Source organism: Mustela nivalis (assembly GCF_964662115.1).
Source record: "Mustela nivalis genome assembly, chromosome: 9".
NCBI lineage: Eukaryota > Metazoa > Chordata > Mammalia > Carnivora > Mustelidae > Mustela > Mustela nivalis.
In genome coordinates, this window is record NC_139028.1 from 85,533,027 (window position 1) to 85,556,469 (window position 23,443).

Consider the following 23,443-nt stretch of genomic DNA (forward strand, 5'->3'; position numbering starts at 1 on the left):
CTCAGGTCATGATCCCAGCGTCCTGGGATCGAGTCCCATATCGGGCTCCTTGCTTGGCAGGGAGCCTGCTTCTCCCTCTGCCTCTGCCTGCTACTCTGTCTTCCTGTGCTTGCTCTTGCTCCTCTCTTTCTGACAAATAAATAAAAAAAAAAAAAAAAAAAAAGAAACCTACAAATGGAGGCTCTTACTGATTCTAATAATGCTTTCTTCTAGAAAAAGATGGAAGAGGAAGCTTGGTTAGTGCTTAAGAAGGTAATGAAGCTCCTGTCATACAGAAGCATTTTCTTTTTTTCACACTTAGGCTGGCTCTACCAATTGCTGTCAAAATCTCCTTAAGGTAAGAATTTTAGCACTGATTAAGTTCTTGCCAAGGAAGGAAGACATTTAGGGGCACTGTAACCAACTGCCAACAAGAGGCCACCAAATGGCCTGATTTTTCTCAACTTGATCAAAACTGAAAATCCAGGTGGCCTGAAGAGTTGTTACTGATATGGCTGAATTGATTAGTCTGTCAATTGGAGGCAGGTAGACAGAGGCCCTGGGTGTGTGTGCATGTGTGTGTGCACACATGCACTTACTGACTGTGAGATATGCCCAACTCAGTCCTACTATGGTCATAGGTATTTCCATTCCGTTTTCCCCCAAATCACAATATTATAAAAGATGTGGATTTTATCCAATGAATCAGTTAACGTCTTATTCTTTCTGGTATTCTCAGTAACTTAGGAGAGAGAACCTTTTAGGAGTGGCTTAAAATACCTAGCTTCTGATAGAAAAGTATGACTTTTCCTATAGGCATTTCTATCCAAAATGAAATGTGCCAACCACATGTAGTCCAAGAATAAATGCTGCTTAGCTTCAGCCAGAATCATTGATCAGACTAGGTTCCTGTTACCTAGGATTGTGTATTTGTAATGGTGATGTTACCTTCAGTTGAACACGCCATCTGGTTTCATATGAAGAACCACACCCACCACCACATTTGATGGTTTTCTTTCTAGAAAACAAGTATTATAGCCACTGTGTTCTAGCCACATTCACATTGAGGTATCTTTTCCAGGGAAATAAGATGAAAACAGGTTAATAGAAAAAATACTCATATTTATGATCTCCTCCAATTTCCTGTGTAATCAAAGTCTACTCTCCAGAAGAAGTCGTCTATCCATCAAACCTCACTGTTCTTTTTTTTCTTTAATTTTATATATTTGAAAAAGAGAGAACAAGCAGTAGGGAGGAGCAGAGGGAAACAGAGAAGCAGACTTCCCGCTGAGCAGATAGCCTGATGCAGGGCTCCATCCCAGGATCTGGAGATCATGGCCTGAGAAGAAGACAGACATTTAACAGACTGAGCCACCCAGGCACCCAAGCTTTACTTGTATATGAGGGTGTCAGCATGTGCCCCAGCCCCATTCTCCCTCGTTCCACACCCAACTGGCCCCAAGCACTTGGGGTACTCTCCGGAGCACACCAGAGAGTAAGCTGTATGGTTGTGTTGCATCTTTCTCTAAGATGGAAGGGAGTAAAATTTCTAGACATATGCCCAAAATTGACTTCCTCAGAATATTTATTTCCATCTTAATTTTCTCTGTGTTCGGGGGAAAATGGTTTCTCTGGTGTTTCTCAGAAAACAAAAATTTCCTAAATTATTAGTTGAAAGGCAAAATGTATTGAGATTTCTTTAGATATCCCCCACAAAATAAAATTGTCATAAGATGACTAGCCCCATCTGATTTTCAAACTGACTCAAATCCTTTATAATTATTTCATCAGTGCCCATGCCACTCAACACTACCAGGTGAACACAATAGGCTGTTTGGGTTTTGTTTTGATTTTAATGATTATTTTTTTAATGTCTATACCCACCATGAGGCTCAAACTCAAAACCCTGAGATCAAGAGCTACACAACCTACTGACTAAGGTAGCCAAGGGCCCCCACATTGGCTAAATTTAATATCTTTCTAACAACTAGTATGAGCAGGGTTTTCCCACTTTTCATTTCGTGAGAAGAAAAGAATTGAGTGGCCAAAAAAATCCGGTGGCATAGATAATTGTGGAACCAATGTTTGGGAGATGGTGAAGGGACTTAGGACTCTCCTACCTGAGCAAAAATGTCTGCTTTACAAAGCCCATTTTAGACTCTGCTGTGCCGACACCCAGCCTTCTTTCTGACTGAAAAACAATTGCAATTTTGTTCATCCTCTAACGTTCAGAGAAATGAAGTGTTTTCCCCTTGTTTATTTTTTTTTCTTATTTATTTTAAGATTACAAAGCTAACTGTGGTAAGCTTAGATTTCAGTGACAACTCCATCCAAAGAATAAACAACAATGCTGAAGATGAAAATGCCCTTAAAAATATGTATAATTTTACTTTCCTAGGATGTGTGACTATTGGCTTCTATACTGTATTTTTCAACTAAGAAAGATCTAGGGAGTCCTGTAATTCAAGAGGAAGTTTGGGGAAAAGATGGAGTATATTTCTACAACCATTTTTATTCTCCATAGGAGAAATGATGTTGCAACCGTATATTTAACCAGATGAACTTAAATGTTGATTTTTTTTCTTTCTACTGTCTGCAATTCTTCTGCAAATCAAATTATATACAGTAGATTGTTGATCATTAATCATTTTAATCATTAAACTTTCATAAGAAGTTTTAAAGCCAATCTAAGGAAGATTTGCTCTGTCGAAATAGATTGAATAAAATTTTAAGGTCGGCATTCTTGAAAACAGTAAACAATAACGGTACATAAACCTTTATGATGTAGATTCCAAATCAATCAATTAGATTGCCTCTACAAATTCTGCTGACCATCTTATGCTGGTAAAATAAGCAATTTGTGGATTGCTCATTTATTTTCATACGTGGTAATTACATTGGGACATTGAATCAACATACTACATAAAATTATTTTTAGCTTTTTAAATATGTCAAAGCAGATTCTGTAATGGGGAACAGGATGTTCAAAACACCTGAGTACATAATTGCTTTAACATTTTTTAAAACCAGAGGAATGGTTGTTTCTGAAAATTCCTGAGGGCAAATAGGCCAAGGCCCATAAAAGACATCACCATTATATATGGTCTTTCTTGATTTAGAGTAATCTATTGTATTAAGTCATAAAATCCTCATCCTGGTTACTTCTGAGTATATATGGGTCTGTGTGTGTGTGTATGTGTGCCCTAAGCCCCTGAGCAGCCCAAAAATAGGCATTATCCAGAATACATATAAATCATATTATATCATATGTCAAACCTTATTTTGACATATGCTTTCTTGGTGATTTGGTAGACCTGCTTTAATCTATTAGGCTTATATAAAAGCTTTTAATTTGGGTAATTATTTTGCATACTGCTCCTAACCTAGAAAATAGTCACATTGATCATTTAAATATGCTTTGGTCTGAAATTACTTTTAAAAGAAATAATTAAAATTGTTACACATCTTAATTATATATCTATGTTCATTCTACAGATATTTCTTAAAATTGAGTAGTTGTATAACTACAGCATTAAATATAGTATTTCATGGCTCTATGAAAAAGACAGAAAATTTGGAAATAGAAAAAAATCATCTTAAATTTCACACTAATATACAAAAATATTACCAATTAACATTTCCATGATAGAATAGAATTATTTTTCTAATTCATCATGATAGTATAACAAGAGAGCCACTGATACACCTACACCCCAAGTGTAGGTAGGACTACACATGTTGATTAAGAAGCCAAATATTTATATGTTTAACTCAGTCTTCTAAACAGCTGATATTTCAAATACCACAAGTGCAGTGTTAGAAAAGTGAGTTTATGAATGTTTGTTACTTAGATAGGTGTTTGCAAATCTAGATTGATATGGTCAGGAGACTGGAATGCAGGAAGAATAATAACATTAACTTTCTCCAAAAATTACAAATAAAAATAATCCATTAGATGATTATTAATTATGAGTTATACTTGATTAAAATTTTGTATCATTTTAATATCATTGGTAACATCAATTAAATTTCAGTTGTTTGGAAACAGATTATACTTCAAGGTTATTAAAGTTAGATAAAATAGTTAACTTTGCAGTAAACCCAGTTACCTTGGAATACTGAGATTGTGCATATGAGATTTCTAAATATACAAATGTATACATAGAAAGCTTAAATTTTGGTACTGTTTTAAAACAATTTGTTTCTAAGAGAACAAGTAAAAGGAAACTGTTCTGTTTTTTATTTCTATTTACTGATCTGATCTTTGTAATAATGTTTAAGTAAGATTATAATATCATAAAGATATTTCAATAATATTCTCTTTGAAACATTGTTTGCAAGCCCCCTGGTGTGTGGTTTCTTTCCTTTTTTTTCTTTTTTTTCCTCTTTAAAGTGAAATGCTAGAACCCTGTAAAATCACAAAAGAATGAGATTTATATTCAAGAAATATTATTTGAATTAGACAAGGGAAAAGGCCTCACCCCTTCTGTTGTCTGGAGAATCACAATCTCTGGTAAGTGTGCACTGAGTCGTACACAAGGCTTAAGATCCCGTTTACATATACAAACACAATACTTAACAATCATAAAAATGAAAATTGCATTTTTCCAGTAATAAATCTCAGTGCGGTTTTTTTCTTTTTTTCAAGAATTTCAGACTAGAAAATTTGCTCCCTGAAAAGTCATATTTCATTTGAATTCACCATTAAAAGGCTACTGTTTGGAAATTAATGGTATGACTTTTAGTTTATAGTTTATGGTTCTCTTGTTCTTGTTAGTTCTTAAAGTGCTTCAGTAATTCATATGCTAAGCCAGTATCTTGGAAATTTAAAGAGAAACAGTGAACCAATTTAACTGAAAATGAATACTGTAATGAGTATCACTTTCTTCATATATTGAAGACTAACAAGTATTCAACGTTTCATGGGGCCAGTCACCACGCTAACTAGCTGATATGATTTCCCTCTATAATTCCTCGCAACAACCCTACTAAGTAGGGACAACTTCTGCTCCTTTTAATGTGTAATAAAATTTTAGAAAGACTTGCCCAAGAATTCCTGAGATAATTTGTATCAGAACTTCCATCTGAATCTAGGTTGTCTTCCTCCAATCTGTCTCCAGACAGATTAAACCACAGGTTTAAGTCATCTCCTTGGCTTGGATTGGACGTGACACTGGAGAGATCTTATATTGCATGGTCAACCTTTACTCAAGTCTGAACTAAGGCTCCTAGGGAATAGTGAGGGCAGGAGAGAGGTGTCATGACCAAGAAGACGAGCCTAGGACTGCACTCCACATTTCCTTTCTATTCAGCCACACAACAAACGTGGTTCTTAGACACTGTGGAAGATAGTTTTCCTCTGGGACTCGACACTCTACCTGAAGCCTTAGATTTTTATACATTTGTTCAGTTAGGAAGAATGAGGAGGGATCCCTATATTGACCTCTATACGCACCTCAAAATATTAACTCATAAGGCCACAGGTTCCACTACGTGAATAATAATATAAAATTATTATTATTTTTATAATAATAATAATAATGACAATAATAATGGTATTTTCCATTTGTAAGTTCACTGATGCTTTGATAATAGTTCAGGTAAGAGAATTAGCAACTAAAAAAGAGAAAAGGGGGTCCTAAAAAACTCTCTGGGCAAAGTGCTGTCCTAGTGAAATGTTGATGGGATTATTTGTGAATAAAATGAAGAACATTATGGTACATTTTGATTTCATGCAATTCCAAGAGTAAGTTCAAAACCTTGAAATGTATCCCATCCATCTATACCCCAGCAGTGTGCCTCTCACCCTGGGCCCCTTGTGTCTGGTGTGTCTGGAGGGGTAGCTCTGTGCTGGTTCTCAGCATTGGAGACCAAGTCTGCGTGCAGGCCGCTGTGGACCTGCTGGGGGCAGAGTCTCAGCTCAAAATCAGACTGTGAGGTGTTCTCAGATGCCTGAGTGGCCACTGCTCAGTTCAGACACCCTTTAGGGACTGCCATCCATGCTCTTGCCGTGGAAAGAACACCACTCCAAGTTCTTTCTCCAGCGTTAAAATCTCTACAGGGTGTGCTGAAAAGGCAAGATGCAGGGCTGGTAACTGATTTATCTTCTCCTTAAAGTGAATGAATAATGGGTAATTTGTCAATAAAGCATCCTCTGGGAGGCAGGGGGCAGGCAGGAAACCACATATATAATTGCTACTGTTTATCAGGTTTCATCCTCAGAATTGTTGCTTCCCTTCCCAGTCATAAGATATGAACTAAACCAATGAGGTTTGGCCCGGATGTCGACATTCACCTAATATATTCTCGAGCTCTAAGTCATAGAAATGTCCTAACTACTAAATCATTTGGAAAATAATCACGCCTTCCAATTTGCAGATCCTTAGATCAACATCTTTGTTAGCTTGGTGGACCTCAAGAAATGTTTTCAGACATTTCTCATTTTCATGATTTTTTACCTTCTCATTTTCAGATATTTTTCCAAGTGTATTCTTACTTTACTTCTTTCCTCCTTTTTCAAAATGTGTTTTTCTCATCTCCCTTGTAAACCACAACCCAATTCTCTCTTTTTCTAACTCTATTCACCTCTCCCACTGAGAATGGAGAGAGAGAAGGCGAGCATTTGGTTGTGGCTTGTGAATCCCAATTTTTTTTTTTTAATTTCTTAATTGGTTTTCCCCCATCTTTCTATCTTCCCTCCCTAATAACAAATATTGGTTACATAATTTTTTTCTCTATCTCATTGCTTCTTTTAAGGTTTTCTCCTCCTGGATTACATCTAAACAACAGAGACTTTGGGGCTTCTCATTCTTCCCCATTTGGACCATTTCATTTTATTTTGCTAACATATTATTTCTAGGCCTTTTAATCTTACCTGGTCACCAAAAGAAATTCCTGGCCCTGCTCTAACGTACCTGACACTGAGACACTGCTCTATTTCTTATAATCTTCCCTCTGATCTATCCTCTGTGGAACTGGTTCTTTTTTACTTTCTATAAATTATAGATTTATAATTATAAACAACCATATAAGTCTTTCCTGATGTCACCTTAGCCTGATGGAACACTTTGAGCTTGCACAACAGAGCTGAGTTCTCAAAGATCATTTTTTAAGTTCTGGAGTAAAAGAAAATACAGAACAGAAGTTGTTATTAAAAAAAAAAAAAAAAAGGAGAGGCAGTGAAAAGTTTTTAGAAGAAGCAAAGAAATGAAGTCCTCAAAAAGTGAAAAGTATAAATCCTGTGGACAAGGTAATTTGCACCAAAGAAGACCCCATGATGAGTGAAATCTGTGGGTTGGTAAGCTATTTGCAAAGTTCTTTTCCCCGATCCTCCTCTAGGACATTCCTTGTTCCTGTTCACCTGGCCCTGGAGTCAGACTCTAGACTTCTTTTGAGCAGAATCAATTTTTCTTTGTAAGGTGATAGAAAGACCTACTATGTCAAGAGCCTAAAGGATGAGCGTATTTAGTGATGACTGTAGCACTAACAAGATATACCAGAGCCTCTCCTGTGCTAAGCAAAATTATTTCTAAGGCTTGGTCAGGACAGCTGTAGGAGTGGGGATGACGGAAGAGGAGGACTTCAGGTATGGGGGCCTGGCATGGGATGAAGGGTTTAAAAGCCATTAAGTGTTCCAACTGCAACTGCAGTGTGAGGTGTTGTGAAATGTGTCTCCACCTATGTGGGGTATGGGGGTCGGGGCAGACCGCATGCCTTCATTTTACCAGCAGTGATGGAGAAGCATTTAATATGCATAACCCCTTCTACATTCTGCCTGTGAATTCCAAGATACATGATGGCTCAAGAACTACCAAATCAAATCAAAACAAAACACCCTGAAGCTTAATATGACATATCCAGTCCTAATTTAATTCAGGAAGAAGTTGCCAAGGCACTTAAGACTAGGCTGTTTCTTCTCACCTGAAAGTTGGGGTCTTCCAAAGAGTATCCTGGGAATATCCAGGGAAACAGTCATGTTATTTGTAGTTATAAATAAGTATAAATAGACATTAGATATCCCTGTCTTTGAGCAGTGACAACTACACAATCTACTAGCCAATAGGCCAGCAGGATACGTACTGTGTGTATTTGTGTGTGTGCTTTTCTTTGTATGTGTGTGTGTGTGTGTGTGTGTGTTGTACTCGCATGCATGTGCTAGAAATGGGTAGTCTTCTCAAACGCCAAATTGTTGTAGCTGTTGTCCTTCAGATCATGGCCTGAAATATGGACCAGGTTTTCTTGCTTGAGTCCATTCTGTAAGACAGATTCAGCCCCTTGTTTCCAGGAACTGCCATTCTCAAGGTTTTCCTGAGGAAAATGAAAAGACACATATTAGACAGGTCTTGATGTATTCCAAATCACATGGAATCTTACTGAGCATCTCCTCCTCAAATTATATGGCATGATCAAATGATATAATTTCGAATCATGTAATCATGTAAATATGAAAGCAATGCATTTCTTGACAACTAAGATGACTCAATCCATCTAGCTAAGATTTCTAATGATAATAAAAACGGAACAATTTAGTGAGCATTTGCAATTCATCGTGTTGTGTGAAAAATGTATATTGTATATCTCTAAGTATCGGAGTCTTGTAAGGTAGTAGTTTCATCTCCTGAGGAGAGACCAACCCATGTCTCAGATGGTGGTGGTTCCCTTCCTTCCTGGGGGAAGAGAAGAACCTCATGATCATAAGACAGGGACAGGCAGGCAGACTCCCGCAGAGGCTGCCCAATGTCATTCTTCAGGGAAGGAGCCCAAGAATGACATACTAAGTGTTCCCTCCCCCTCTCAGCTCCGCCTTGAGAACAGAAGGTGCCTTTATCAACAGGGTTGATCATTCAGGAAATTCTTGACCAGAAACATAAGTCTGTAAATCAGTAAATAACTTGATTATTTCCTTCTAGAACATTCTCAAAAATCCATTTATCCAAACAACACAATGCTCGATCAGCTGCTTTTCAGCAAAATAGATTGCTTTCACATTCTGAATGCCTGTCAAAACCGTAGGCTCCTTACTTCAGTAAAGTAACTGTTACACTCAGCTTTACTTCATATACAAGTTACTGTGGCATTTGGGGGAAGGAGAACAATTAACAACCTAGGTGATGTGACATGGTGAAGAGTCTGTCTTCTAAAATACTAGAAGAATAAAATGTCTGCAACTGAAAGAATGTGAATAAACCATAATTAACAAAACAAAACAGACACTCCTGCACTTAATGAGGCTGAGAGAACAGACATAGGGAAGACCATCTGCAAACTTGACAGGAAACATTGTATCTCCCAGGGTCCTGCTGTGGTCAAACGCCATAATGGGGCCAAGGGATTATCACTCTCTTACCCAATGGGCCCCAGAGAACTTTGTTTTCCTGCAGCTTCCCTCAGACTCCTCTCAGAATCCTTCAGTGGGAATGCAAACCTTGCAAAAGTCATGTCCAGCATCCCTCTTGTTAAGGGCAGCATTGTCTGCTTCCCTGGAGTGTCCCCACCCCCGGGAGCTGCATCACGTCAACAAAGTCAATTTGGTTTGACCCTAGGCTGTTCCTGATGGTCTTTGGTAGCCATGATCCTAATGATACTTGGATAGTGTCTCTAGCCCTGCCTGCTCTAAACGCAGCTCTCAGTGGGGTAGGAAATGTATGCATCCTGCTGTTTCTCTATTTAAGAAATTCCCCCTGTCAGTCTGACTCTCTATTTACACCTCATGGAGCTAGAAATGTCTGTGTCCAGATGGCACGGGATGAGCTCCTCCTGGTTCCCAGGTAAAAGCTGAAGTTCAGAGGTTAAACAATCTACCCAAGGCAAGTAAGACACAGAACCGGGATTCCTTCCAGGACTGACTCTCAAGGCTATGTTTTTCACCATGATACTAGACAGCTGTCCCCTATTCCTTTTCTACAGTTCATTTTTATATTTTTCCTAGAATTCCCCCTCAGAAGGGATATAAGGAATTTTGGAAATTGATCACTTGCAGAGCCAGCAACTCGCCCCAAAGATACATGTACAGAGCCACATATTTACAGGCTCAGAAGCTAATTAGCTGGGGTAACTGACGTTGAAACTAGAGTTGGGTTGTAACATTCACTGCCTTCCCTTCTCACAGTCACCTGTGCAGGTGGTTCAAATGGGCAAAGAGGGAATCCCTTGGTGCTCGTGTGTGTTTTTCAGAATCAAACATCGGCTCACCTGCTCCGTTCCACCGTCGTGCTGGACACCACACCAGCACAGTCGTTTGTATTTCTCAGACCAAAAGCAAACTAAATTGCAAACTGGTCTAATTAGCAGCGGTTGAATATCCTTTCCACTCTGGTGACCTATTAACAGAAGGACAGATGGATGAGGTGATCACATGCCTCCAAGGCTTCATTAAGGGTTTAAGTATTGTCTACTTACTAAGTAGGTCATTTCTTAGTGTAAGGGTGAAAATAAGCCTGCCTAGTTAATAGACAGAAATTGGTAACTGCTCAAAGTGAGTGGGGGGATAGTTTTTAAATATCCTCGAACTGTCAGGTCAGACAAACTCACAGGTACAGAGTTAAGCAGAGACACCATATTTATTTTTAAATATGGATTATTGAAAACTTTACTCTTCCCCTTTGGTAGGTCACCAGGAGGAATAGCAGGAATTGTATTTCTTCCTCTAGGAAAACTGTTTCTCAGCTGTATCAGGTATATTAGAGGTCATCAGAGTCATTACTTGTAAAATTAAAAATGTTATTTTTAGTGTTTCTTCTTCCTTCTACCCCAGGATCCTGAATCAGCAATACCCTTACATTCCCTCCAGCTAGCCTAGGCCTTCCTCACATCTCCTTTCCAATCATTAAAATATAACTGTCTATTGACCCTTTCCTTCAAACCCTGCTATAGTTTAAGAGTCAGTCTTAATAGTCAAGTTTGATAGTCAAACCAAAATTTAAAAACTGACAGTATTCCCTAACTAGAACCTTTCTAAATTTTGGTATAATGATAACCATTTGCAAATACAGTGGTTTCTTTGTTTTTTTAGGGGGATGTTTTTCTACAAATATGCCCCATCTCATTCAATGGCTGTCTTTAATTCAATAACCAATTTCGTCTCAATGTCCCTAGCTGGGGTAGCTGAATAGAGATTACAACTTTGATCACATTCCTCCTATGTACCAAACATTGTGCCTGTCCACAAATTCAAATTTTTTCCAAATTCAAATTTCCAAATTCAAATTTCTTTCTAGAGATTAAAAAAAAAAGTAGATCTATAAAGCTTTTTCCAAATTCAAATTTCTTTCTAGAGATTAAAAAAAAAAAGTAGATCTATAAAGCTCCAATTTGAAATTTAAATGATATATTCCCTGGCATTATGTCACTCTGTCAAAAGACATTCAACCGAATAGAATTTTACTACCCTTAATCCCTTAATAATATTTATTGGTGAGTGCCTTTTGTGTACTAGGCACATTTTTATGTAGATTATAAAACCTATCTAATCTTTATGAAATAAATATTGTGGGGCCACAATTGGTTCAGTCAGTTCTACATCTGACTTTTTTTTTTTTTTTTTTTTTTTTTTTTTACATCTGACTTTTGATTTTGGCTCAGGTCATGATCCCAGAGTCCTAGAATCGAGCCCCACATCAGGCTCCCTGTTCAGCAGGGAGTTTACTTCTCCCTCTCTCTCTGACCCCCCCCCTCTCTGCTCATGCTCTTTCTCTCTCTCTCTCTCACTCTTTCTATCTAACAAATAAATAAAATCTTTAAATATTTTTAAATAAAAAATTAAAACATATGTCATATGGGTTAGCAATAATATTATATGATAATCAGGAGGATGTTTTTGCCTATCAGCTTGGAGAGAGTAGACATCTGTCTCTGGGAAAAAGGGCTTCTTGCAGGCATCCAAAATCACACCAGTAAGTCATCCACCTAGTCCGCCAATGCGTGAGGCTAGTCCATGTCTTCCTTGGCCCCAAAGAGAGGACTCTAAAGACCCCACCTGTTATGAAGCTAATGATTATTCCAGCAGCAATGCATCCGAGGCAGCCCACTGCACTGTAGTAAAGGTAGGAGAGCGAATACCAGGTGTCGGCAATGGCAGGTCTGTAGATGACAACAGCATGTGTCAGCAGTTCCACAAGTTCTCACGTCACGATCCACAGTGATGTAGAGGACCACTGACCGTTCCTTGTCAGGAACTGGCATTTCTCAAAATGTCAACATTTTAATTTTTTGCCATTTGGTTATTCTTTTTTTTAAAGAATTAATTGTAGACTAGTTGTGCTTGGTCTTACACTCCATTTAATCCATCCTTGCGTTGCAAATATTGCCATATAGATACTAAATTATAAGAAGTACAAGGAGGACTGTGCCTCCCATTTCTTTTGTATTATTCATTCTTCAGATACTTATTCAGCCCAGATTTAGTGGCAAAAATCGTGACAGATATTGGAGATAAAAAGATGAGTAAGCTACAACGCCTACATAAGGGGAGCTAATGGGCAACAATAAAGGAACCGTAGTACCTCGGTAGAATAGGAGCAAAGGATTCTGGGAATATTTAAAAAGAGTATCAAACCAAAGCTTACGTGTGAGATAATACCTGAGCTTATTTTTAAAGGCTAGTGAATAGCTAATAAGCAAAGAAGGTAGTTAGGGCCACGATTTAGCACTCTAAGGAAAGAGGATGGAAAAAGCACAGGCAGGAGGGAAGAAACATGGGGAACTTGGGAAGTATAATAGGTTGGTGTTATTTGTAAGATTTATGGAAAGGAATGGTTCTAAATTGAATAACACTCAGAGGCATGAGGAAGCAACATAATGGAGTGCTCATAGAGTAGGGAGCCAAAACAGTTCTAGAATGTAGCTCTACCTACTTCATCCTTCAGCAAAGCCCATAACAACTTTTCCACCTGATAGGCAGAATTAAGGAGCTATCCCACATTTCTTAGATTTGTTTCTACAAATAATGAGAGCATGAGAATGTGCATTTCTTAAAGTCAGGGACAGTGCCACAGGCTCTAGGTATCTTCTCTCACTTAATCCTCTCAAGCAGCAGCAAAATAAAGATGATTGCCCTCATTTTTTTTTCAAAGACTTAAGAATTCAAGAAGTGACAAGTTGTTACTAACTTATGCAGATATAGAGTGGATAAGTGGTAAAACCCACAACCAAACCCAGGCATTTCTGATTCCAAAGGCCATGGTCTTCTCCCTACACCATATTATCTCCTGTGTTTTGGCATCTTAAATGACCTATTCCGGCCAGAAAGAGAAGGAAAATCGTTTGTTAAACCCAGTGGAACTTGATTGAGAAGGTGCTAGTTCGCAGCAGTGCCCCCAGCTAAGTAGGTCCACTATGGTTCTCTTCATTGTTCACAAACCTATTCTACTCAGGTCCTTTACTCTTTCAAGGGCACCATCTCTGATCCTCATAATCACGCACCTAGTTTCAAACCCTCCACTACTTCTGTTTTGAACTTAGACTTCTGATTAATGCTTTTGCTGAGCTCACGCTTGTGAATCCCAGGATGTAGGGTAACGGATATCTAGGGAACAGTCAACAGCCCTGCATATGTTGGGCACTGCCTGGCGGGATTCTCACAGGAAAAGCAAGATCTGACCCATCGGCCTTATCTCTGGAGAATGCATCTTCCTCTATCCCAGTGCCCCACTCTCTGGGACCGAACACCATCATTAAGGTCCACATACCTGCTAGGTAACACTGTAGGCACTGACGTTGTCACATTAGATGGGACACAATGCTCTGTGGATAAAGGCAGGGGCCACGTCTTGGAGTCTGGTGCAGGGTAGACGAAGGCCCCAATGGCCACCCAAAATGACAAGGTGATTCCAGTCAGAAGGCCACCTAATGCACCCTTGATGGAGGGAAAGCAAAAGTTAAGGAGAGGTTTGATAAAGCTGTTGAAAGAAAAAGAGATGAGGAACCCATGCCTCAGAGAGTCTTACTCTCCACCCCAAATCTTGGCCACGTGAGCTGGAAACAGCCCACGAAACTGCCTTTTTTCCAGTTTTATTAAGAAATCACTTGTTCCCTCAATGAAAACATTGGAGAATGTCATAATGGTCACTATTTTTACAATTCTAGAAGGAAATCTTTCCCCACCTTTTAGCTTCATCTTACCATTTAATCTGTTGAGAGATGTACAACATGATGGCTATAGTTAACACTACTGTATAATATATATGAAAGCTAAGAGAGTACATCCTAAAAGTTCTTTTCCAAAGGAAAAAAATGTTCTCTTTTTTCTTTTTTTATCTGTGTGAGATGATGGTAAATTTAATGTGGTAATTATTTCACTATATATAAATCAATTCATTATTCTGTACTTCTTAAACTTATACAGGGCCATCTGCCAATTGTCTTTCAAAACTGAAGGGAAAAACACCTGCTGAGACCCTGGTTCCTGGTAGAAGAGGTTAGGCAGCTGGGGAGGAAAACTTCAGAAACTGGAGACAAAGGGGTAATTTTTCATTGACAGCGATAACTTGTTGTATAGGAATTCTCTCTCCCATATGTGGCAGAAATTCTGGCAGAGACCCTCACTCACAAGCTTGGAGCTTTTCTTTGGGTCTAAATACTAGCAAGCATATTTATTAGTCTTGCTGTTTAAGGTTTCTAATCCGTGATAAACAGTGGAAAGTCAGTGAGTGATTGAGTCATTTCTCCTGTAGAGGAGACAGAGTGGTCTAGTGGTGACCACAACAGGAAAATAAAATCTGGACGCTCCCACCCTCTGCTGACAGTTGAGCCTTCTCTGTGAGAGAAAACAACTTGTTAGTTTCTCTATTTATTCAGGAAAATACTTTTTTTTTTTAAGATTTTTTATTTATGTATTTGACAGACAGAGATCACAAGTAGGCAGAGAGGCAGGTGGGGCGGGGGAGGGGAGTGAAGCTGGCTTCCCTGGGATCATGACCTGAGCAGAAGGCAGAGGCTTTAACCGACTGAGCCACTCAGGCATCCTTGTCATAACTCTTCTTTTTTTTTTTTTTTTTAAAGATTTTATTTATTTATTTTACACAGAGAGAGATCACAAGTAGGCAGAGAGGCAGGCAGAGAGAGAGAGGCGGAAGCAAGCTCCCTGCTGAGCAGAGAGCCCGACGTGGGGCTTGATCCCAGGACCCTGGGATCATGACCTGAGCAGAAGGCAGAGGCTTTAACCCACAGAGCTACCCAGGTGCCCCAGGAAAAGACTTTTTGATAAGAGGACTAGAATGTTTTGTTCATTATTGTTTGGGGAAACTGAAGCAATGTATGTGATTCAAATACTTGTGTCTTGGTCTAGACCAGGGGTCCACAAACTTCTATTACAAACAGCCAGCTAGGAAATACTTTAGAGTTTGTGGGCCATCCAGTGTCTGTCACAACTACTCAGTTCGGCCATATAGCACAAAAACAGCCATACACAATACGTAAACAAAGGAGAATGATTATGACCAGTAAAGCTATTTATGGACACTAAGAATGAATTTCATATATTTGTGGGTCATGAAATACCCATGTTCTTCTTTTAATTTTTTCCAACCATTTAAAAATGTCAAAACCATTTTAAGCTTACTGTCCATACCAAAAACAGGATGCTTAAGGGGTCTAGTTTGCTGTCCCCTGGCCTACCAGTACAGGGTGAATGGATTTCAGTAGGAGGTTCACCCTTAGTGAGTGATAGGAGCTGCCTAGGAAGCCAAGCTGGGAAGGATTCTGGGTTTGTACCCACATTCTGTGGAAAGAGAACTGTGATCAGCCATGATCACAAGAGAGCTCAGATCAGCCATGGCCAGTGATAAGGGGGGGAGGTGACGCAAATTTGTAATGTTTCCTTTCCTCCACCTGGAACAAGATGGTTTTCTGAACTAAATAGAAGGGCCACAATTCAATAACATAGATAAGAAGTTAACGTGTAGAAGGACATAGGTGTTAGATCGTTCATTATTAGTTTTTTCATGGCCAGGACATTGCCTTCTCTCATATCATCTCCCCAAAACATACTTATCCTTGTCAACTTCAATATCAGAAAAATTAATTAAAACAAAAACGACTCTCAGGGAAACACTACAAATTACCAAATGCTCCCTACATATTCATGCTCTTTACCTAGCTCTGAAAGATTTACTAGAATAGAGGTCAGCAAGGGTCAGAAAGCCACAGAAACCTAATTAGATAGATCATGTGACTCAGGCTTCATCGTGCACCCTAAAGTATATTTAAAAATATGCATTCAGGTTTATTGTAGTCCAAAGATTTCTTTTTTTTATTTTCTGTAGTCTGAAGACTATTTATTTCTAAAAATATATGCATGTAGGTGTATGGATGGCAATAGTAAAAAAATAAAAGATAGTTTTGCTAGATTGAGAAAATTATGAGTTTAAAGCTATTTTAAAGAGTTATTATTTTTCCAAATAAATGTTCACTTTGATTTATATTTACATAAAGTCATCCAAATAACATTTACTTAACAATATATTACTAGCTTGTAAGATCAGAATATACTAGGATTGTTTACTCTGTCCTTCTTAAATAAGTTAATTAAGTTAATTAAATTTGTTATAATTTTAGGTAAAATATGGAAAAAAATGAAATTCAGATTTTTTTTAGGTTTTCAAAATTTTCTTTAACCTAAATTATTCCTGAATTCATTATATTTTTAAAATTTCATTTGGTGGGTTCTGAATTTAAGGACGACAATTTAAACCCTAGAGAATCAAGTTTGATGCCATGACATTTGGTACTGCATCTAAGAAGGCTTATTTTCCTTGTTTCCTGCATCTAAGAAGGCTTCACTAAAATCAGAGATTCCAGTTCTACTCTGGAAAATAGCCACCATTTTTTTTTTTCTTGGTACGGAGAGATGGCCTTTCCAAGGAGAAGTGGGAAGAGAGAGAAAATGGCTGGGCTTCAGTTTTATCTATTTAGTTTTTACTTTTCAAACAATTTGAAAGGTAGATCCAGGACCTTTTGTTTTACTTATTTTTTATTTTTTTAACTTAAATTCTAGTTAGTTAACATATAGTGTAGTATTGGTCTCAGGGATAGAATTTAATGATTCACCCAGTGGTCATCCCAACAAGTCGGACTTCAGTTTGAGCTGGGAATCGTGGAGAGACATGCAGGATCCTTACCTTCCAGTTCACAAAAGGGAACACGATTCCCAGAGAGAACAAGCCCAGCATTGGTCCCCCGCACATGCCGTGGATGCTGAGAGCAGCCTGCAAAACAAGACAGATCAGATCAATGTGCCCACTCCCCCGAATCCATAGTCACCTGACATCACTCTCTCTCAGACACGGGATAAAATTTAGTCCTAATCCTGATGGTGGCAATCATTAATCATGTGCTTTCTGGAAGTCATTTTTCCCTCCTGGGGAGATAAGCACTATGTAATAATAAAAATACATACAAACATACATTTGTGTGTTTGTGTGTGTGGGTGTGGGTGTGTGTGGGTGTATGTACACACCAGTAATTTGGGTTTGGCAGTAGTTTTCCCTTAATGTGGAACTCACTGATTTGCTTACATTTTCTGTCTTACCAAAAAACTTCATTTTGTAATATACCAAATAAATATATCAATAATTTACATTTCATATCTTACATGACTGACCACCTATTCTAGTTTAGTTTGAACAATTCTGTCATTTTGATCATAATAGGTTATCCCACTCCCACCATCCCACCCAGAATACCTCAAAGATGTTGAAGCATGAAGTTGGGACATGATAGGGAGGCCACTGGGAGACTCCCTATCTCATCTCTCCTTTTCATGGCTCTATTTTCATTGGAAATTGAGGGGGTTTGACAAACGCATTTCCATATCTCTTTGCCTCTGTTACTGAATTGGTGGGAGCTGAATTGGTAAGGAGCTTTCATTAAACTAATTTGCTGTTGGCCTGCCGCCTTTTCTATGGCCTCCCAAGAGTCTTTGACGTGCACATGCACTGAAATGTGTGCAAGTGTACAAGCGTGTACAAGTGCCAAACATGTGTGCACAAACACACACAGCTAGCTATCCTTCAGTACAGCCCCTATCATGCTGTCACAATGGAACTGTAAGGCTCTTAGGCCAACAACTGAGAAGAGGATGCTCTAATGATCCTATATGTACCTTGTGTTTTTCAGGCACCCCAATGTGCCAGACGGTTAAAAGGAGCTACCAGGCACTCCAGATACATGACTTCATTTCATCCTCACAATTTTAGTAGGTACCATTAACTAAATTTTATAGATGAGAAAACCGTACTGATGGAAAATATATTAAAGGCATAATTCCATTTAGAAAATGAGAAAAGTCAGATTTAAGGGATGTAAGCTAGGTTTGCTTGGTTGTAAAACCCACATTTTTCTCTCCTAAGGGCAGTCTACAGAGAAAAAAAGAAGAAGAAGAAGAAGAAGAAGAAGAAGAAGAAGAAGAAGAAGAAGAAGAAGAAAAGAACACAAGCCCTCATAATGGCCTCCTGCTCTTGTTTAAGGGAAAAAAGTTCTTGAAAGATCCCATCACTAATAGGATATTTGGATTCTAACAAGTTCTTGAATTTGGATTCTAACCCTGATGCTCATTACTATGATTTGGTGAGTCTTCTCTTATTAATTCAGATACGTTCTATTTCCAAGTCTTCTTTATGAAAAATAGCCAGGACCGAGAGGCCGTCGAGTGCCCTCCAGCTGTAACGAAGTTCTTTTCTCTAGAAAGATGAGCTGCGATGCATTGTTGGGTTTGTTTTCCGGATTAATTTTTTATGAAGTCAGTGCCATAGATGGATCTTCTACAGGATGGAGACAGATAAGGTTGAAGTCGATACTCTTCCTCAAACTCAGGACTTAGTCTAATATTCTTGACATTTCCTCTGTTGATTGATAACATGAATTACAGTTGCCATTGTTGCTGAATTTGGAAGCTAATTTACTAGCTATTATATGGGAGAATCAATAAGTTTAGGAAAGACGTTCATGTTCCCCAGAGGAGGAAAAAAACATTAATGATCTCTTATAAAGTCATCAACCAATATGTTTCTGCAAGAAACAGTCTTCATGTGATAGAAAGAAAAAAAGAAATCCAACAGTTTCTGGCTTTTGAAAATATATATTTCTATAATTTACACACCTAAATTAATTTTAATTTTTTTAATCTTTCTTTTTGTTACTGTTCTTAAGCAGTTTCAGTTGGAGGAAGGCTTAAAGTTCATCCAACAGCTTTCTTTCCAGTGGGCAAATCTCACATAAGTCACTCCTGTAAGCAGGGGTGATGACTAAGAACATACACTTTGGGGCGGTTGCCTTGTTATGCCTTAGCCTTCTCCTAGATCAAGTGCGGATCATAACTTAGCTTGCTTAGTGGGGTTTTTTGTGAGTATTCAGTGTGGAATCTGAGAAAGGCCAGAATAGTGACTAAACACTCCAGAGTACATGTTATCTACTATTATTCTTTTTTCTTTTTCTTTATTGTAATTTTAGTTCCAGTTAATTAGCATATAGTGTTTCAGGTGTTATCCACTATTATTATTAGTAGTGAGCTCTCTGTTTCCTGAGACATGTCATTTGGTTGCTGGACTATGTGGGGACCCAGAAAGCACTTTCTCAAGTCAAGATAAGAGCATGCATGGAAGTCATCATGGCCTTTGGTAGAACTAGATGATAATCATTAAGATAGAAGCATAATGGATACAATGACCTTTCCCAAAAGGAGCTCTGCAAATCACCAGTTAAGGGGTGATCTTTGCTGCTATCTCCCCCTCCCCCTATTTCTGCCACCAACACCACCACCCCCTGTTGTCCCCAACATATGGTCTATGGTAACATATTTTTTAAAATGAAAAAGGGGATGCCTGGATCATTTGGAAAAGCATGCAACTCCTGAGCTCAGGGTCATGAGTTCAAGCCCCACGTTAGGTATAGAGATTACATAAATAAGTAAAACTTTAAAAAATAAAAATAAAAAATAAAGTGAAACAAGTTTCTTTGTTTTGAGACTTTCAAGGGCTTTCAATGTGTTAATATGGCTGTGGATTTCTGAGAGGAGAATGCAGTGTACAGCATTTCCCAAATGTCTTTGACATTGGAAACTTGCTTTCTTAGAGTATTTCACAGGTCGAAAATCTCCAGAACACACTTTATAAAGCCCTAAACTAAAACAGTAAAGAAGATTGAAGCTGCCTGCCCCTAAAACCACCCAAAACACCCACCATGAATATGGGATAGCTTTGTGAACATGAAATTAAACCTAGCTCTATCGCTCACATCCATGAGATTAAGGCTTCAGCCTTCCCATGTGTAAAACCTGAACATGAATGTCCCATTATAATCAAAATAGCAAAGCTGTTTGCAAAATTAAATAGGGGAATTATTAGTGCCTTTCTGTACCAGTTAAATTAGACATATTCAAAGAAAGAAGACAGTTATCCTATAGACAATATCTCTTCTAGGAAACAAGAACTCAGAATTGTCATCTCTTGCCAGCCAGCATCTCCTAAATTGTGTGAACTGTGAGGTAAACATTTTACTTTACTTTATTTATTTTTTAAAGATTTTTTTTATTTCTTTGACAGAGAGAGAGAGATCACAAGTAGGCAGAGCAGTAGGGCGGGGGGGTGGGAAGCAGACTCCCTGCTGAGCAGAGAGCCCAATGCGGGGCTCGATCCCAGGACCCTGAGATCATGACCTGAGCTGAAGGCAGAGGCTTAACCCACTGAGCCATCCAGGCACCCCTAGGCAGCAAACATTTTAAACAATCCAGAAAGTGGACCCAACAGATGAGACAAGTGGAACAAGCAGATGAGAACTTTCACAATCATTCCCAATTCACAGTAAGCTTTTTTGTACTGCTCTTGGAGGGATCCTTGCCTATGCTAAAGCCCTTCCTATCTCAATTGGAAGTAAGATTAAAATGCAAACACTTCTGTGAGACAACAATATAGTGATTCAAATTCTCACTAATTTCAACACGATGATACTTTTTTAATAGTAAATGTTGGGATAAGGAGAGGAAGCCATGGGGTCCAAGGCCTCAGAGTCAACCTGGAAATTTGGTCCCTGTGAATGCGTGGGTGGAAAGCTAGCCGCTGAGGTCACTCACACTGCCAGTTCTGTTGTGTGCATGAGCAAATAGCAAAGGACTGAAAAAATTGGGAAAAGATTATCATGCATCTGTGATGAAACAGTAAGTTCTGAGCTTACTGGAGAGGGCACTGGGTTTCTGGACCCACAGGTTTTTATGTAGACAGCTGGATTATGGTGTCCCCGGTCTCCCAGAACTATGCCCTGAAGCTCAAAAGGCAAAGAACGGAATCTACATAGGTAGTCCTTGGAAGGATCAAGAAAGATGCACAGCTCTGCAAACTAAAATACATCCTATAAAAATCAGTGGTTTCTCCTCACACATCCTTCTTCACTTCGTTGAAGCAACATTTATTGAAAACATGTGCCATGCCAAGATAATACAAAAGATGTTGAAATGATGCAAAGATACGAGGGGGATGGAGAGGGCGGAAGTAGAATGTGAAGATGGGCCTATCTACTGTTGCTTGGAGAGGTGAGCAATTTGCAGAGGGAAGAGAGGAGGCTCGGGCATCGAGGGCCATAAACTCAGCCACTGACTGGTGGGGAGAACCTGAGCAGGATATTTTCACTCTTTTCTATAATCATCTCCAAAAAGAAGATGCTAGAACCCATGATCATTGAGGCTCCTTCTAGCATGGTCGTTTTGTGGAAGTGGGAGTTGGACAGATGGGAGGCAGTTAGAGATGGGCTCATATGCCATCTCCCCTGCCCCTTAACTGTGCAACTCTGGGACAATCCTCTCACCTCTCTACTTCTTAGTTTCTTCATCAGTAATGTCAGTATATGAATCATACTACCCTGAGAGAAGTGATTAAATGAGGTAATACATCTGGAACGGTACCTATACCGTTAATAGTTAACAGAATATAGTTAACTGTTTAATTAATAGAGATTATTCTTATTTTTTTGCTATTATAATTATCACTTCTACTTTTATTTCAGTCATATAGTCTCAGATCTGGATTTTTAAAAGGGGTTCTAATTTAATTATGGTGTACCATGTCACTGACTTCCAGTAGTGGTTTTTTAATAGTTTCCCCTTCTGAAAGTAATTTTGGTTAAATTTTTATAGGTATGTTTCATTTGGACCTGGTATCAGGGAGTCTCAGCAAATGGTGCTTGGAGGAACAGGCAAAGTTTCAGCAAAGAAAGTGGTAAGAGCTGCTCTGAAATCAAAAGCATCTTTTTTCTCTTTCATTACCTGCACGACCCCCCCCATGAGGGATGCAGCAACAGCCATCGAGGTACACATCACACCAAACAAGAGACCTGAAAGAAAGAAAACTCATGACCATCATCCAAGCTGGCTTTGAGGGATTTCTTGAGCTCCTGCCCATGATAGTCTCTGAGGCAAACCCTTTTGGAAGGGATCTCAGTGAGAACTATCCTGGCCCCTCAGCCATCACCAGTGGGAGACTTCATTCCCAGTCAGGTAAAAGGAGCTGGATAGAAGCCAGCCTCCAGAGTTTTACTCTCCGGGATTCAAGAGGAGAGCCATCATGTGAATGCAACATGAAAATGTGGAAAAGGCACCAGCCTAACCTAATCCAGGCCCAGTTAGTGGGAGGTACTTCCAGTTTGACCACTCATCAAAATGTAGCTGAGGAAGTTCCTGACCTTTCTGGGAGGCAGACAGTTCTTCATCTTTAAGATGGTTGAATATCTATATGTTTTACCTCACAACATTTGAAGCTCTGGAAAGTTTTTCTAATGTTTTCCTTTAGTGCTTTATTCTTACCACTCTTCTGAAGATATTGTGATATATTATATTATTTGTTTCCATATTTACATAGGAGATCCCCTATGAGTCATCAGAGTACCAACCCTGAAGCATCTCACGCAGGGCCCCGAGGACCAAGGGAGATTGCTGAGTGAAGAAGCAGGTGCGTCTTAGTCGTCTTTTTAAGAAGATGAGTTCTTTTAAACTATCTTTTAAAAAAAAAAAAAATTTGTTTTGTACATCTTGATTTAAAAATCATCTTAAAACCTCATTCATTTCCCATTATAACCCCTAAACTAAATAAGAGAGGGAGAAAGAGACAAGGAGTTGTAGATATAGACAGAGATACAGTGACAGAAATGGAGAGAAAATGATTTTGTTTATTCTGTTTGAAATGATCTCCCAGCTAAATATCTCGCTCAGTTCCCAATATGACCTGTCGTAGTGCAGAGTACTGACCATATGTCAGACACTTGGCCAGTGCTAGAGTTTTCAAGGCAGCACCTGATTCCTGTCCTAAGGATCTCACATTCTAGTAATGGATTACATGTAAATAGTATATCCAGCAGTGTCAGGTACCTAGAAAGTACTGTGTGTTTGCTGCTGCTGCTGTTGTTATTAATATTATTATTATTATTACTGTATTTCAGGTTTGAATCATGATATTCATGATATTTATTATCAGGAACTCCCTCTTAA

General features: G+C 38.8%; 1 protein-coding gene across 3 annotated transcripts in view; it reads right to left on the minus strand.

Annotated features, from left to right (window-relative positions):
- Positions 1 to 23,443, minus strand: part of SLC5A12 (solute carrier family 5 member 12) — a 54,385-nt gene that overhangs the window by 958 nt on the left and 29,984 nt on the right. Inside the window, exons 10-16 of one of the 3 annotated variants that reach the window (XR_014298690.1) lie at positions 22,226 to 22,293; positions 17,094 to 17,180; positions 13,665 to 13,831; positions 11,954 to 12,057; positions 10,171 to 10,298; positions 7,900 to 8,286; positions 169 to 209 (exon numbers count right to left, since the gene is read on the minus strand). Coding sequence is in view for 1 of the 3 variants with exons in the window: in XM_082682810.1 (XP_082538936.1) it covers positions 8,134 to 8,286; positions 10,171 to 10,298; positions 11,954 to 12,057; positions 13,665 to 13,831; positions 17,094 to 17,180; positions 22,226 to 22,293 (707 nt within the window). In the remaining 2 variants the exon portion in view is untranslated. Of the gene's footprint in view, positions 1 to 168; positions 210 to 1,178; positions 1,319 to 3,962; positions 8,287 to 10,170; positions 10,299 to 11,953; positions 12,058 to 13,664; positions 13,832 to 17,093; positions 17,181 to 22,225; positions 22,294 to 23,443 lie in introns of those variants that run through there. The other 2 variants (XR_014298691.1, XM_082682810.1) reach the window with 2 other exon arrangements.